The following is a 13,621-nucleotide window of genomic DNA, read 5'->3' as shown; positions in this document are numbered from 1 at the left end:
CACTAGTATCCTTAGCTTTCACTCCACGAGAGCATTCTACATTAAATTCACACACTTCAGACAAGGTTGATTTTAGGGAATCACTAATACTTAGTGATATGACTTTACTCCCAAGATTATGTGTCCACACTCTGGTGGCTCTTAGGTATCATTGTCATCACCAGAGATGCAAAATATTGACAGTAAAATCAGAAATGCAAAGAGGCTTAATGCTTAAAGTCGGTAAATCCGATAAAATAAAAGTAAATATAATGGGCACCATCAACTTCTGGACTATTTTCACAGCTGCAGAATTCTCTGTCATTAAAAAAAATTTCAACTCACAATTGTCTGTTTATAGACAAACGTACACAAATGGACTGCCAAAGCCCTTAACTAAAAATGAAACTAAGAGACATTGGGATCAGCTCACCGGAAGACATGCAGTAGCTCTTTCTGATTTGTAGGCTGTACACACTCTTGTTGTTAAACAGACATCCCTTTAGAAACATGTTAGGTTACAGTACAAGTGAGAGACACTTAAGTTATACTCAAGATCAGCATTTCAGAAAACAGAAGACAATGCTGAAAAATGAACCACACTAACCTTTTCTTCTTAAGGGAGGCTCCTCTATTTCTCCTAAAGCAAGAGAAGAAAAAAGGGGAGTTAGCATAACCTCTTGTGGAGATTTGCTACTTACTCATCTAGCACAGATCTGTTTTTCCAAGCTACTGCTACCCATCATCATGACTCTTACTTTACTTTGCTACAGAAACTCTACAGTGCATGGCCTGTTTATATATATTCACTTAAGATGGACTCATTTTATGAATTCAATAAAATTGTTGCAGTGTTCCAAGTTACTACATTATAGCTCATATGTCATATTAATTTCAATTTTCTCCGTTTATTGTGTCTTACAGTGCCAAAACCGAAATAAATTCCATGGTCATAAATGGGGTTTTAATAGTCAGAATGTTCCTGTTGGGTAAGGCTTAATGGATAATCTGGGATGACTAACAGTAAACATTTTTTAAATAATTTTATGTAATAGTATCATTATGCTTTCTTCTTCGTAAACACTCCAAATGCTGATTTATATACAGTTTGTTCTTCCATTTATTTTATTAAATGAGAGTTGCTCACTTGTATAATACCCAAAATGGACCTTTCCATTCCATTTCTCCATTTGATTCCATCCATATATGCTTTAACTGAGCTTTTTTCTTTATTTTTTATTGGATATTCTCTGTATTTATATTTTAAATGTCATCCCCTTTTCCCCCATTCCTGTCCATCTTCCCCTTCTCCTTGCTTCCATGAAGGTGCTTCCTTCCCAACCACCCTCTCCACCTCAGCGCCATGGCATCACCTACACTGGGGAAATGAGCCTTCCCTGGACCAAAGGCCTCTTCTCCCATTGATGCCGGACAATGTCATCCTCTGCTGTGTATGCATGGGGTTCTCCATGTGAACTCTTGGTTGGTGTTTTAGTCCCTGGGAGCTTTGGAGGGTTTGTTTAATTAATATTGTTGCTCTTCCCATGGGGTTACAAACCCTTTCAGCTCCTTTAGACCTTTCTCTTGCTCCTTTATTGGAGTCCCCGTGTTCAGTCCAATGGTTAGCTGCAAGCATCCTCAACTGTATCTGTATGACTCTGGCAGAGCCCCTGCGGGGTCATCCATATCTGGCTCTGCCAGTTATCACCATTCTACTATTAATTTGGCTTTCATGTACAAATATGATTGTTGGTATTAATGTTTTCGTTTCAATCATCGTAGAAATGAATTTGAAAAACAGCTATTCTGTCTCAAATAACCATGTAAGTGCTTAATATATTGAGGTTTTATAGGCATTTTTATTAAGACTTTCTGCTATAATGCCACTGTAAAAGCTTCACTTAATTTTGATAGCTTTTCCATAATGGCAGATAAATTATAGGACTAAAGCCAAACTGTTTACTCTATTTGGGAGCTTATTAGAGTGAATTTGGTATTCATAGGTCCCTTCATTTTAGTTTACTCAGTCCAATTTTTGATTTGGGCTGAACCCCTCAGCAATTCAGTGTCAAGATACTGTTAGAGACAACTGTATATACAACTCTATATAAGACAGATTAAACTGCATTTTTGGTACCTTTATCAATGTCCTCATCTGCATCCTCATCATCTTCATCACCATCAGATGAGATGATGTCAGATAGCAAAGAGAAGAAGCCATAGATCCAGTCTGTTGTTTCTTCCACAGCATCATTCACTAGTTTTAGAGGATCTGAGCCAATTTTGGCAATGGAGCTTGCTAAAAGACATGGAAACAAGGGAAAAACTTCAACAGTCATTACCAGAGATCCTAAGGAAATTTGTTTCCCAGAGTATAAGTATCTCTAGTCTATATTTTATACAGATATGTAAAATATATCCTGGTCTTCCATGTATCAGAAGTAGCATATAAATATATTGTATATATTACAGAATCATGAAATTATTATTTGTTATATAAATACATAAAACAGTATATAAATACATTATATATTACTTTTAATTACATATATACGAGCATTATAAAATAGCATGTATTGTATTAGCATATATATTACACATATATATATATATATATATATATATATATATATGGATAGATATAGATATATAGATATAACAAAGACAATTTAACACATCTACTAAGTATTAAAAAATTACCAAACAAAGAAAATACTTTAGTAATGACTATAAACTAAATGCATATGTGGAACAGCAAAAAAAACTTTAGAATAAATTCAGTAACATTTTTATTATGTGAGTTTTAAAGTCTCTGTACTCTAGTTCGGGAAGTTTGAGACAGTCATTGGTCTACAGAATACTTGACCACATCATGGAGAAGATGACCATGCAAATAGTGAAATAAGGACTTCAAATTTGACCAGGATCACCATGTATGAATTAAGAGTGATGTTATGTATATATATAACACTATATAATACATATAGTGTGTATGCATATATATTCATTAAAATATGTAAAACAATAGAAAAAACTTATTGAGCTCATGATTTTGTCTAATTTGAACAAGTTTCATTAACTTATTTTTATATCTACAAATACAAAAAAATGTATACCCCTCATTAAAGAAGTCATTTTATAAATCATATGGCTCAAGGAACTGTTTGGAACCCAAAAGAAGCTCTAACATCTAACAAGAACACATGCTCCACCATGCTCATAGCAGCCTCATGTATAGCAGCAAGAAGCTGGAAAGAACCCAGATGTTCTTCAAGGGAGGAAGGAATACAGAAATTGTGGTACATATACACAATGGAGTACTACTCAGCTATTAAAAAGAATGACTTCATGAAATTCCCAGGTAAATGGATGGAACTTGAAGCTATTGCCTGAGTGAGGTAACCCAGTCACAAATGAACACTCATGGTATGTACTCACTGATAAGTGGATACTAGTCGAAAAAGCTGGGAATACCTAGGAAACTATCCACAGAACGTATGAAGCTCAAAGAGAAAGAAGGCCAGAAGATGGATGTGTCAGTCCTTCTTAGAATGGAGAACAAAACTCTTTGGGGAGTAAATAAAGCGACAAATAGAGGAGCAGGGGTTGGAGAAAAGATCATCCAGAGACTGCCTCACCTGGGGATCCAACCCATATTCAGGCACCAAACCTAAGCACTATTGCTGATGCCAAGAAATGTTTACTGGCAGGAGCTAGATATGGATGCCTCCTCAGAGGCTCTGCCAGAGCAATACTGACAAAGAGGAGGATGCTTGCAGATAACCCTCAGACTGAACACAAGGACCCCAATGAAGGAGCTAGAGAAAAGACTGAACGAGCTGAAAGGGTTTGTAACCCTGTGGAAAGAACAAAATGATCAACTAACGAAATCCACCACAGCTCCCAGGGACTAAAACACCAAACAATGAGTTTGCATAGAGAGACCAATGGCCCCAGGTGCATATACAGCACAGGATAGCATTTTCTGGCATCAATGGGAGGAGAGGCCTTTGGTCCTGTGAAGGCTCATTTTCCCAGTGTAGGGAACACCAAGGTGCTGAGGTAAGTGAGGGTAGTTGAGAGAGGGAGCTACTTCAAGGAGGCAATGGGATCTGAAATGTAAATCCAGAGAATATCCAATAAATTTTTTAAAAGCTGTATAAACAAAACAAAACAAAAACCAGAGAACCAAGTTGTCTTCTATGAGATAGTGCCTTCCATCTATGACAAAGCAGCAGAACCCATGAAATCTTAATCGTGTTGTTCCAGAGAAGATCTGGACAGCAACAGCACGGTTGACAAGGTGCATTAGGGAAATTTCACAAGGCAGTAGATAAAGCGCTATAGGTAATTGATGTCAATACTAGGAATAAGCCCCTGATGAGTTATCCAGTCTCCACTGCTCTGTCCTAAACACACACATAAAACAACAACAAAGGACCTGAGCAAGCCGTAATTATATTTACCTATGAGTGTGTGTCAGTGTGACTGTGTGTGAAATAACAGCTAATGAAGAAGTTAGGAATTTATGAGGGAGGAAAATACAGAGGATTTGGAGGAGGGAATGGGAGTGGAAATGCTTTAGCTATGGTAGTCATGTATTATTCTCAAAGAAATTTAAAAGATATAGAGCAAACATGAACAGTGTATAATAAATACATTTATTATATATAACAATATGTAACAAAATACAATTAAATTAAATACCCTTTCCATGAATTCAGTTGTCTAATGAGAATTTAGGCCCTAGAATTTTTAGTATTATTATTCTTATATATTTAAGAAAAAATTGTTTTTAGATTCACTGTCAAAATGTGTCCTTAGCAAGATTATGTTCAGTCAACAAGGTGTTTTTTTTAAGCTTCTCACATGTAATAATTTAGTTATAATTTCTCACATAGATCACTATTCTTATGTATTCTTGTTGATTACTGTTATTGATTTCCATTTGCCACAGTAGAGTCAAAAACTTAATGTTTGTCTGATTTTCTATTTTTTTACAAATTGAAAACTAAACACACCCTGGAGAAATTAGCAATATGCTCATGGAGTTTGTGATGCTGTGATACTTTTCTTTTCTAAATGATTTCCAGGGTTCATTTTGACCCTCCAGTAGAGGCAGGCTCAGGCTGGTACAGAATAAAGAACATACCATCCCATTCTCCTGTGTCCTTTGAATGTTTTGTTCTGTTTTGTTTTGTCAGCCTGAAAGATCTTCGCAGATCCTAGCAGATCAATGGGGAAGATTGTGTTTTTCACATCATAAAGAGTTGAAACACACAACTTGCAAATTTCATACTAGTAAACAGAAGATAAGAACGTATGAAAGGAGTTGAGAGAGAGACAGATAGACTGAGAGACAGAGAGACAGACAGAGACACAGAGACACAGAGAGACAAGCAGAGAGACTAAGTTGGAGATTTCCCCAAAATAGTTTCACTCAGTTAAACTCCACATCCTAATAAGCAGTGCACCTGCTTAACTGGGATAAATGCCAAGAAAAGAAAAAAATCAGGGAATTAATTTCTAAAGAAATAGATAAATGGCACACCTCATTAGAAACTCTATTTAAAAGGAATATTTGAGGGATGTCTGCAAGAATTTCATAATAAATTGATGCGTAGGCCATCTCATCATTGCCATCTTTCTTCTCAGATTACTGATCCTCTTTCCCCCTAATAGGGTTCAAATTCAAGCTAGATTTTATGAGTGATTGCCTGCTTGTGCCAGGCATACTTTCTCATGGATCATTATCTTCTAATGATCACCAGGCTGGATTTGACATCAGTATGATTGTGGGACATTTGGGACATTTTCTAAATGGTAATAGACACCCTGATCTAATGTATGCTCTCACTTCCCTGTGGTAAATAAGAACACTAGTAGATTATGACCCTTGCTTTTTTGCAAGAAATGCTACAATTACCACTATCTGTCATACATGATCTGAGGTAGATGAAAACCGTAATTTCTTAACAAAGAGTATTTGTTTGCATTTGTTGTTGTTGACATGATACCTGTCCCTTCATCAACAGGAGAAGGTATTTGTAAAGATTTTCTATCAAGTGCACTAATTTTAGTCCTCAGAATACAACATATTATCAGCCAACTCTCTGTTTTCTGTAAGGGCTTCCGTAGAAGTCTGTACATACAGCCAGTCACTTATGCAAGATCCTACCCTCTGTTACTATGAAAAGAGTTTGATTGTTTTTTTTTCCCTAGTAGTTTCTGTTGGCATTTATTTTCCAGGAGAGATGTAACAGTAATGAGCATAACACTGGGGTGATACTTCATCTTGAATCCTGAGTTTTCGCCTCTTTAACTCCATTTGTCTCTCAGAAGCGTCTTTTATGAGTGACTAAACTATATATACATCTCACACATATAGGCTGCATCCCCTATGAAATTATCAAAGCAGAACTACATTTCCTCAAATGTCCCCAGGTAGAAATTTCCAGGTAACTGTTGGGAAAGAGGAAGGCAGACTGTAGGAGTTGATGCAGTGATTGTTTGTCCTCTAAAAGTAGATGCTGGGTTTCTCCTTGTATCCTTTCACCTTTCCCCCAGGATCTTGGCCATTCTTGTGTTGCAACCTTCTCCTTTGTCTCTAGTTTCTGCTGGGATTTCTCCTTCATGCATGACACAGCACCAGTAACTCACAGAAATACTTGAGGTGCCAGGAAACAAATGCAGGCCACAGATTGTCCTTACTTTATTTTATTTCCATCTGCCTTCTCAATGCTCAGCATGGTGACTTTCCACTAAAGAGCAGATACATTCGGCATGCATAGTCAGCTTCCAGGAATTCACGAGCTATGGTATTATAATTCATATTCCGTAACAGGCAAAGTGCTTCTGATATTTTCAACACTTACAGATTCACCCAATATTAGTTTGAATGTTTTTCAGCTGAAATACTTTCCCAATCTATTTATATTCAGTGTCTTAAAATTTGTCTTCACTGTAAATAATCCAAATCATAAATTTAAAGAAAAGAAAGGAAGGTGCTATCTCTATCACAGACAAGGAAAGGAAATCCCTACTCATTTTACCATAGGTGTTATTTCTGTGCGTTCCATGAGTAGGATACATGGGTAAATCTGATCAAATTCTGAAAATGAGAAGTTATGAGAGTTTCTAGTTTAAAATCCTCCTCCTCAAGCAAGTATAGTTTGTGTTTAATGGAAATAAAGTTTTCTTTTCCAATGAACCTATTCTAAAGGTTTCAGGGTACTTATCTACTGTTACAAAGTACCAGATAGGAATTTGATACAGTACCAGCCATTCTGGCCTTCAATATAATCTCCAACATGCTTCCTTAGACTGCTAGTACTGTTTTGAAACTCTTAATTACATATTCAAAATCTATTGGGGTAGTATAGAAGACTCATCATGTGTATATACTAATTTCTAGTAAATATTTTACATTGTGTCAATGAAAACAGTATTCAAAATATAGAATAGATTTCATTCTTTAAATCTCATTACAATTAAGTAAAATTGTAATGAATTAATAAAAGGGCTCCTTAATAACACACTAAATGAACAAATGAAATTAGAATTTTATATATAAAAGAGAATGTTTAATCTATAAGGAGACTGATATGAAGTCCAGAGGATTTGTTATAATTGTGCCAAGTCTTTGAACTTATTTTTTAATTAAACAACTTTATTTTTAAAAACAGAGATAAATGTACAGATTTTAAAAGCAATTTTGCATAAAGCTTTATGAATATACTTTTGTCAGTACTTTATTTTTTTAAAGGTTTGATAGTATGCATTGAAAACTTACTAGTTACAGTGAGCATAAAGTGCATGTAAAACAAAATGTAAGAAAGAAATAGTCAAAGTTTTCTTTGTGTATAAAGAAACATAATGATTTCTAAATACCAAGAATTGCCACAAGGCTGCATTCTTAGCTCTTGAATTATTAATGATTTAAGGTCTAGGTGTATCACACTGTGAAAGGGCGCTATACACTTACTTTTTTCTTTTTTTCTAAGAAGGACTGAGGCTTCCACATTTTGGCCTTCCTTCTTTTTGAGCTTCATATGGTCTGTGAGTTGTTTCTTGCTTATTCAGAGCTTTCTGAGGCTAGTATTCTATTATCAGTAACTGTATATAATGTCTGTACAGAATAGAGTGAGGTAACCAAGTCTTTGAACTTATATTCCTTTGTTTCTATAAATAGATCATTTGAATTTTAATAAGATAAAAGCTTACAGTTTGTTTGTTTATGTTTTCTTAAATATTTGTTTTCTTTCATATTTTAGTTATGTGATTTTTTTTATTCTTAACCATTTATAACACCCATCTTAATATGGCAAATGTTTCTGTGTGTCGGTTTTTGTTGTAATATCTATTGCAGTGTATGTTCTTACGTTACATCTGAATATTTATTAGACTGTAAAATTTGGGGAAATAGGGTTTATCAGAATGAAGTGTGTGGCAAACAGACACCAACATCTCACCCTGCCTTCCAATCCAGCAAACTTTTCTGTTTTGTACTCTTACTTCTAAAGGTTTTTCCAAACAATATTTAGTGGAGTTATCCTGTAAATCTAAAAGTATTTGCAGCAATGAAAATTAGATGTCCAAGACTAGAACATGAGGCCAATGTGGCTTTGGCTTTTTTCTTTCCAATCAAGGAGATGGATCTCCCATGCTGTGTGGACACACAGATGTTAACAGGCAGAAGAGAGACACTTTATAAATTGTTCCATTAATATCAGTTTTTCATCAAGTGCTGTCTCTGCCAATCCCCTTACTGAAACCTCAGGATGAAACTTAAGACAGAGTTATATCTATAAGCTATTTCTAAATTCCAGGCCCATAGATATTATGAAATTACAAATGTTGCTGTATTAAGTATCTTACTTTTGAATTAATTTCTTAGTCATGGATAAATGCTACAGTAAAATTTCATAATATAAAGACTTTCATACTCTAATTTCTCTCTTTTCTGAATTCCTAGGGCCAAACTCAATTAGGTTTCATTTAAATGAAATAAAATTATATGTGTACATTCTTCATAAAATAAGATGTAGTTTAAACCTCAAAATGGCAAAGTTATACATTTTAAGTAATATACCTCAAAAGACTTAGTATGTGTCAGATATTCATAGACAGAGATGAATAAAACATTTTTTGAAAAACTTTAGGTCTCTGTATGATACAGTCAAGCCAACTGATAGCTCAGATACATTCCACTAATTCGGTACTAGAAGTAAGAAAATATAGTATATTATATTATTTTATTTGCATCACCAAAGGCATAAAAGAAGAAATATATCAGGAAACATGAATAATCCTTACTATTAAATGTCACTCTACATCTAGCAGATTCTGGAGCTGGAGAAACAGACAGAAAAGCATGCATTTGCCTAGGATGAGCAGGTACTAACAGAAATAAATATGGTTGAGAAATTGGATATAATCACTAAATTATAAAATAAAAAGAAAGAGCTGAGCAAGTTTATTAAATTTCAATGTATTTCTTATATTAAGGCAATAGTGAAAACATTTTTTTCAGAGGTTTTATGAAGATGTCTTTAAAACTATATTAACGGATAGAAATTAATGCAGATAGTACAAAATTTTATAAGTTTCCTAAAAAGAGAATGGAATTGTGAAGTGTAATAATCTATATGGTGTTACTGATAAAACAAAAAAAGCTCAGATCTATGTCATTTTTGTTTACATGGTAACACAACCAAATGTTTTTCACTTAAAAGTCTGTCATTTTAAATTATAGAATATGCAACTACATATTTTTTTCAAGAATCTATCTGAGAATACTGTAAAATGTATTACCTATTAGAAGAGAAATGTAAGACTATTTAATTGACATTTTGGTCTTATCTCTGTCTAATGAATGATGCCAGACAGTTTCACTACAAAAGATAACAGCTGGCAGAGGCCATGTCAATAATGCCTCTGTATCCACAATCTGAAATAATATACATCTGTTCCTTTATGGTATTTATATTACAGTTTGGCTCCTATAAAATATCAATTGTCTGGTCCATATAATAGGTTCTTGATTGGCGATTGCTAAATGACTAAAATTCTACGAGAAGGAGAGAACTTCTGAGTACATAGATCCAATCCTTTATGTCCTCATGCTATGAATCCTATTGCCACTGGAGATGAGGAGAAATTGAGGGAGAGGATAATGTGGATGAAGAGCACATAAAGATAAGTAAAATTTCTTGCTAGTGGTAAATAATAACGGGCATCGATTTACCTAGTCATCTACTCACTGAATGTGCACTGAATACCCAAGTAATTAATTTCCTCCAATACTTCGTCAGTAGAGAATGTATGATAAGTGTCTATATGAATGTGTATTTATATGTATATGAATGTGTATGTGTATGTGTGTGTATATGTATATATTTCAAGGTATAAAATATATTTGAATGAAAAGACAAACATTGAACCTTGAGATTGAATTGCCCTTAATAAAAAAATGAATCTTTTCCTCTTGCATTATCCCTGCTATGCTCCAAGCCCATATGCACATTCAATATGTAGTAGCCCAATACAAATAACTTCGAGAAAATTCTCTTTATATTTTATACTTTCTGACACTGAAAATGGGCAGGGTTGGTAGAAGGAACAGAGTATATCTGGAAAAGGAACTTGAGACCGCATGTCAGTGTATCTTAAAAATAATTCAAATATCTTCTGTTTGTCTAAAATTGTGTAATCTACTTTGTGCTTCCTTCTGTCCAATATAAACCCCACCAGTTATTCTTCCTTTGTAGCCTATTAATTTAGCTCTGAAGATAAGTTTCTGTCGGGCTCATTAATTATCACTTTTTATGAAGCTGCAGTATCTAGTCTTCATGAAGCTTTTAAGATGAGGACATATTAATTGCATTTTCAAATCAGGAAACACAATAGACCAGGAGAGTGAATAGAATCAACCAACTCCAGGGATGCTCAGCAGCTCTTTCTGTGTTTTATGTCTCACAGTAGGCTGTGATGGAGAAGAGCAATGCTGCACCCTGTGAGAAAGAAAAAAATCCTTTGGCTTAAAATCCAAATGTAATGCTTCTTACCTGAAAAGTTTTTGTAATCCACTAAGTCAAACATCACAATAGCCACAGCTGACCATGTGATAATCAGAGCGATGACCAGAAGCCAGGCTGCAGGAGAGCTGAATGTTGTCACGATGTCTTCGGTGACAGTCCTCTTCAGCACCTTTCCAGGGGACTTAGGAACAGATCCATTTTTGTTGTCTATCACAGTTGTGGTTGTAGATGCATTTCCTAGTTGTGCACACAGAAAATAAAATACAATTCATAAATTATCTTTCAATATAAGAAACCAGATAACACAGACTTTATGAGTATAAAGATGCTAGTTTTTTTCCTTACAATTTTGTTTTAAAAACTCAGAGATTGCCGATGACATGATAGTGTACTTGAGTGACCCCAAAAATTCCACCAGAGAACTCCTACAGCTGATAAACAAGTTCAGCAAAGTGGCCCGATACAAAATTAACTCAAACAAATCAGTAGCCTTCCTATACTCAAAGGACAAACATGTGGAGAAAGAAATCAGGGAAAAGGTACCCTTCACAATCGTTACAAAAACAATTACAAAAATCGTTACAAAAATACCTTGGTGTGACTCTAAGGAAGTGAAGGACCTGTATGACAAGAACTTCAAACCTCTAAAGAAAGAAATTGAGGAGGATCTCAGAAAATGGAAAGATCTCCCATGCTCATGGATTGGAAAGATCAACATCTTAAAAATGGCCATCCTACCAAAAGCAATCTACAGATTCAATGCAATCCCCATCAAAATTCCAACCCAGTTCTTCATGGAATTGGAAAGATCAATGTGCAATTTCATATGGAATAACAAAAGACCTAGAATAGCGAAATCCATCCTCAACAACAAAAAAACATCTGCGGGAATCACTATCCCTGACCTCAAGCTATATTACAAGGCAATTGTGCTGAAAACTGCATGGTACTGGTACAGAAATGGGCAAGTGGATCAATGGAATAGAATAGAAGATCCAGAAATGAGCCCTTATGTATATGGTCACCTGTTTTTTGACAAAGGAGCAGTAAACATTCAATGGAAAAAGGACAGCATATTCAACAAATGGTGCTGGTCCAACTGGCACTCAGCATGCAAAAGAATGAAAATAGACCCGTTCTTATCTCCTTGTACAAAGCTCAAGTGTAAGTGGATTAAAGATCTCCACATTAAACCAGATACACTGAAACTATTAGATGAGAAAGTAGGGAAAACCTTAGAACACATAGGCACAGGAGAAAATTTCCTGAACAAAACACCAATGGCTCAAGCTCTAAGGTCAAAGATTAACAAATGGGACTTAATGAGATTGCAAAGTTTCTATATGGCTAAGGACATCGTCAAGAAAACAAAACGGCAACCAACAGAATGGGAAAAGAACTTTACCAACACCACATCAGATAGAGGCCTAATATCCAAGGTGTACAAGGAACTCAAAAAGCTAGACACCAGAGAATCAAATAACCCTATTAAAAAATGGGGTACAGAGCTAAACAAATCATTTTCAGTTGAGGAACACCGAATGGCAGAGAAACATCTGAGGAAGTGCTCGACATCCTTAGCCATCAGGGAAATGCAAATCAAAACAACCCTGATATTCCACCTCACACCAGTCAGATTGGCCAAGATCCAAAACTCATATGACAGCAGATGCTGGCGATGCTGCGGAGAAATAGGAACACTTCTCCACTGTTGGTGGGGTTGCAAGCTAATACAACCACTCTGGAAATCTGTCTGGCGATACCTCAGAAAATTGGATATAGTACTACCTGAAGACCCAGCTATTCCACTTCTGGGCATATACCCCAGATACACTTTAATACACAACAAAGATATATGCACCACAATGTTCATAGCGGCTCTATTTATAATAGCCAGAAGCTGGAAGGAACCCAGATGTTCTTCAGAAGACGAATGGATACAAAATTTGTGGTACATATACACAATGGAATACTACTCAGCCATCAGAAACAATGACTTAACCAAATTCTTGAGAAAATGGCTGCATCTACAGAAGATCATCCTGAGTGAGATAACCCAGTCACAAAAGAACAGACATAATATGCAGTCACTGATAGTGGGATGCTAACCCCAGAGGCTTGCACTCCCCCAGAAACAACTCACAGACTGTATGAAGTCCAAGAAATAAAGAAAACAAAAAATATACATATATTCACAAAACAAGAAGACTTTGAGTATTCCCATGTTGCGTTTTGTTTTGCATGTACTTTACGCTTATTGCAACTAGTACGTTTTCAATGCATACTGTCAAGCCCTTGAAAAAAATCAAGTACTGACTAAAAAACATATTCACATGGTTTTATGTAAAATTTATTTTAATGTCTGAAAAACAGTACTGACAAAAATGTATAATTTTAAGCAAAAAATGTTTAAAATCTTTACATTTATCTTTGTTTTGCAAAATAAAGTCGTATAAAAAATAAAAAAAACTCAGAGATACATACATGTACAAATTACTAAAAGCATTTTAGCATAAAACCGTATGAATACATTTTTGTCAGTACTTGATTTTTTTTAAGGTTTGATAGTATGCATTGAAATCTTACTATTTACAACGATCATA

The 13,621-nt window shown here is 35.1% G+C and overlaps 1 protein-coding gene across 7 annotated transcripts in view; it reads right to left on the bottom strand.

Moving 5' to 3' along the window:
- The window catches only part of TRDN (triadin), a 357,916-nt gene that overhangs the window by 300,110 nt on the left and 44,185 nt on the right, over window positions 1-13,621 (bottom strand). For all 7 annotated transcript variants that reach the window (XM_080929343.1, XM_080929344.1, XM_080929345.1 and 4 more), the window contains exons 2-4: window positions 11,046-11,255; window positions 2,117-2,278; window positions 587-619 (exon numbers count right to left, since the gene is read on the bottom strand). In XM_080929343.1, coding sequence (XP_080785469.1) covers window positions 587-619; window positions 2,117-2,278; window positions 11,046-11,255 — 405 coding nt within the window. The remainder of the gene's footprint in view (window positions 1-586; window positions 620-2,116; window positions 2,279-11,045; window positions 11,256-13,621) is intronic.

Source organism: Micromys minutus (assembly GCF_963924665.1).
Source record: "Micromys minutus genome assembly, chromosome: 15".
NCBI lineage: Eukaryota > Metazoa > Chordata > Mammalia > Rodentia > Muridae > Micromys > Micromys minutus.
The sequence above is the reverse complement of the archived record's forward strand: the minus strand, read 5'-3'. Positions and strand labels throughout refer to the sequence as shown.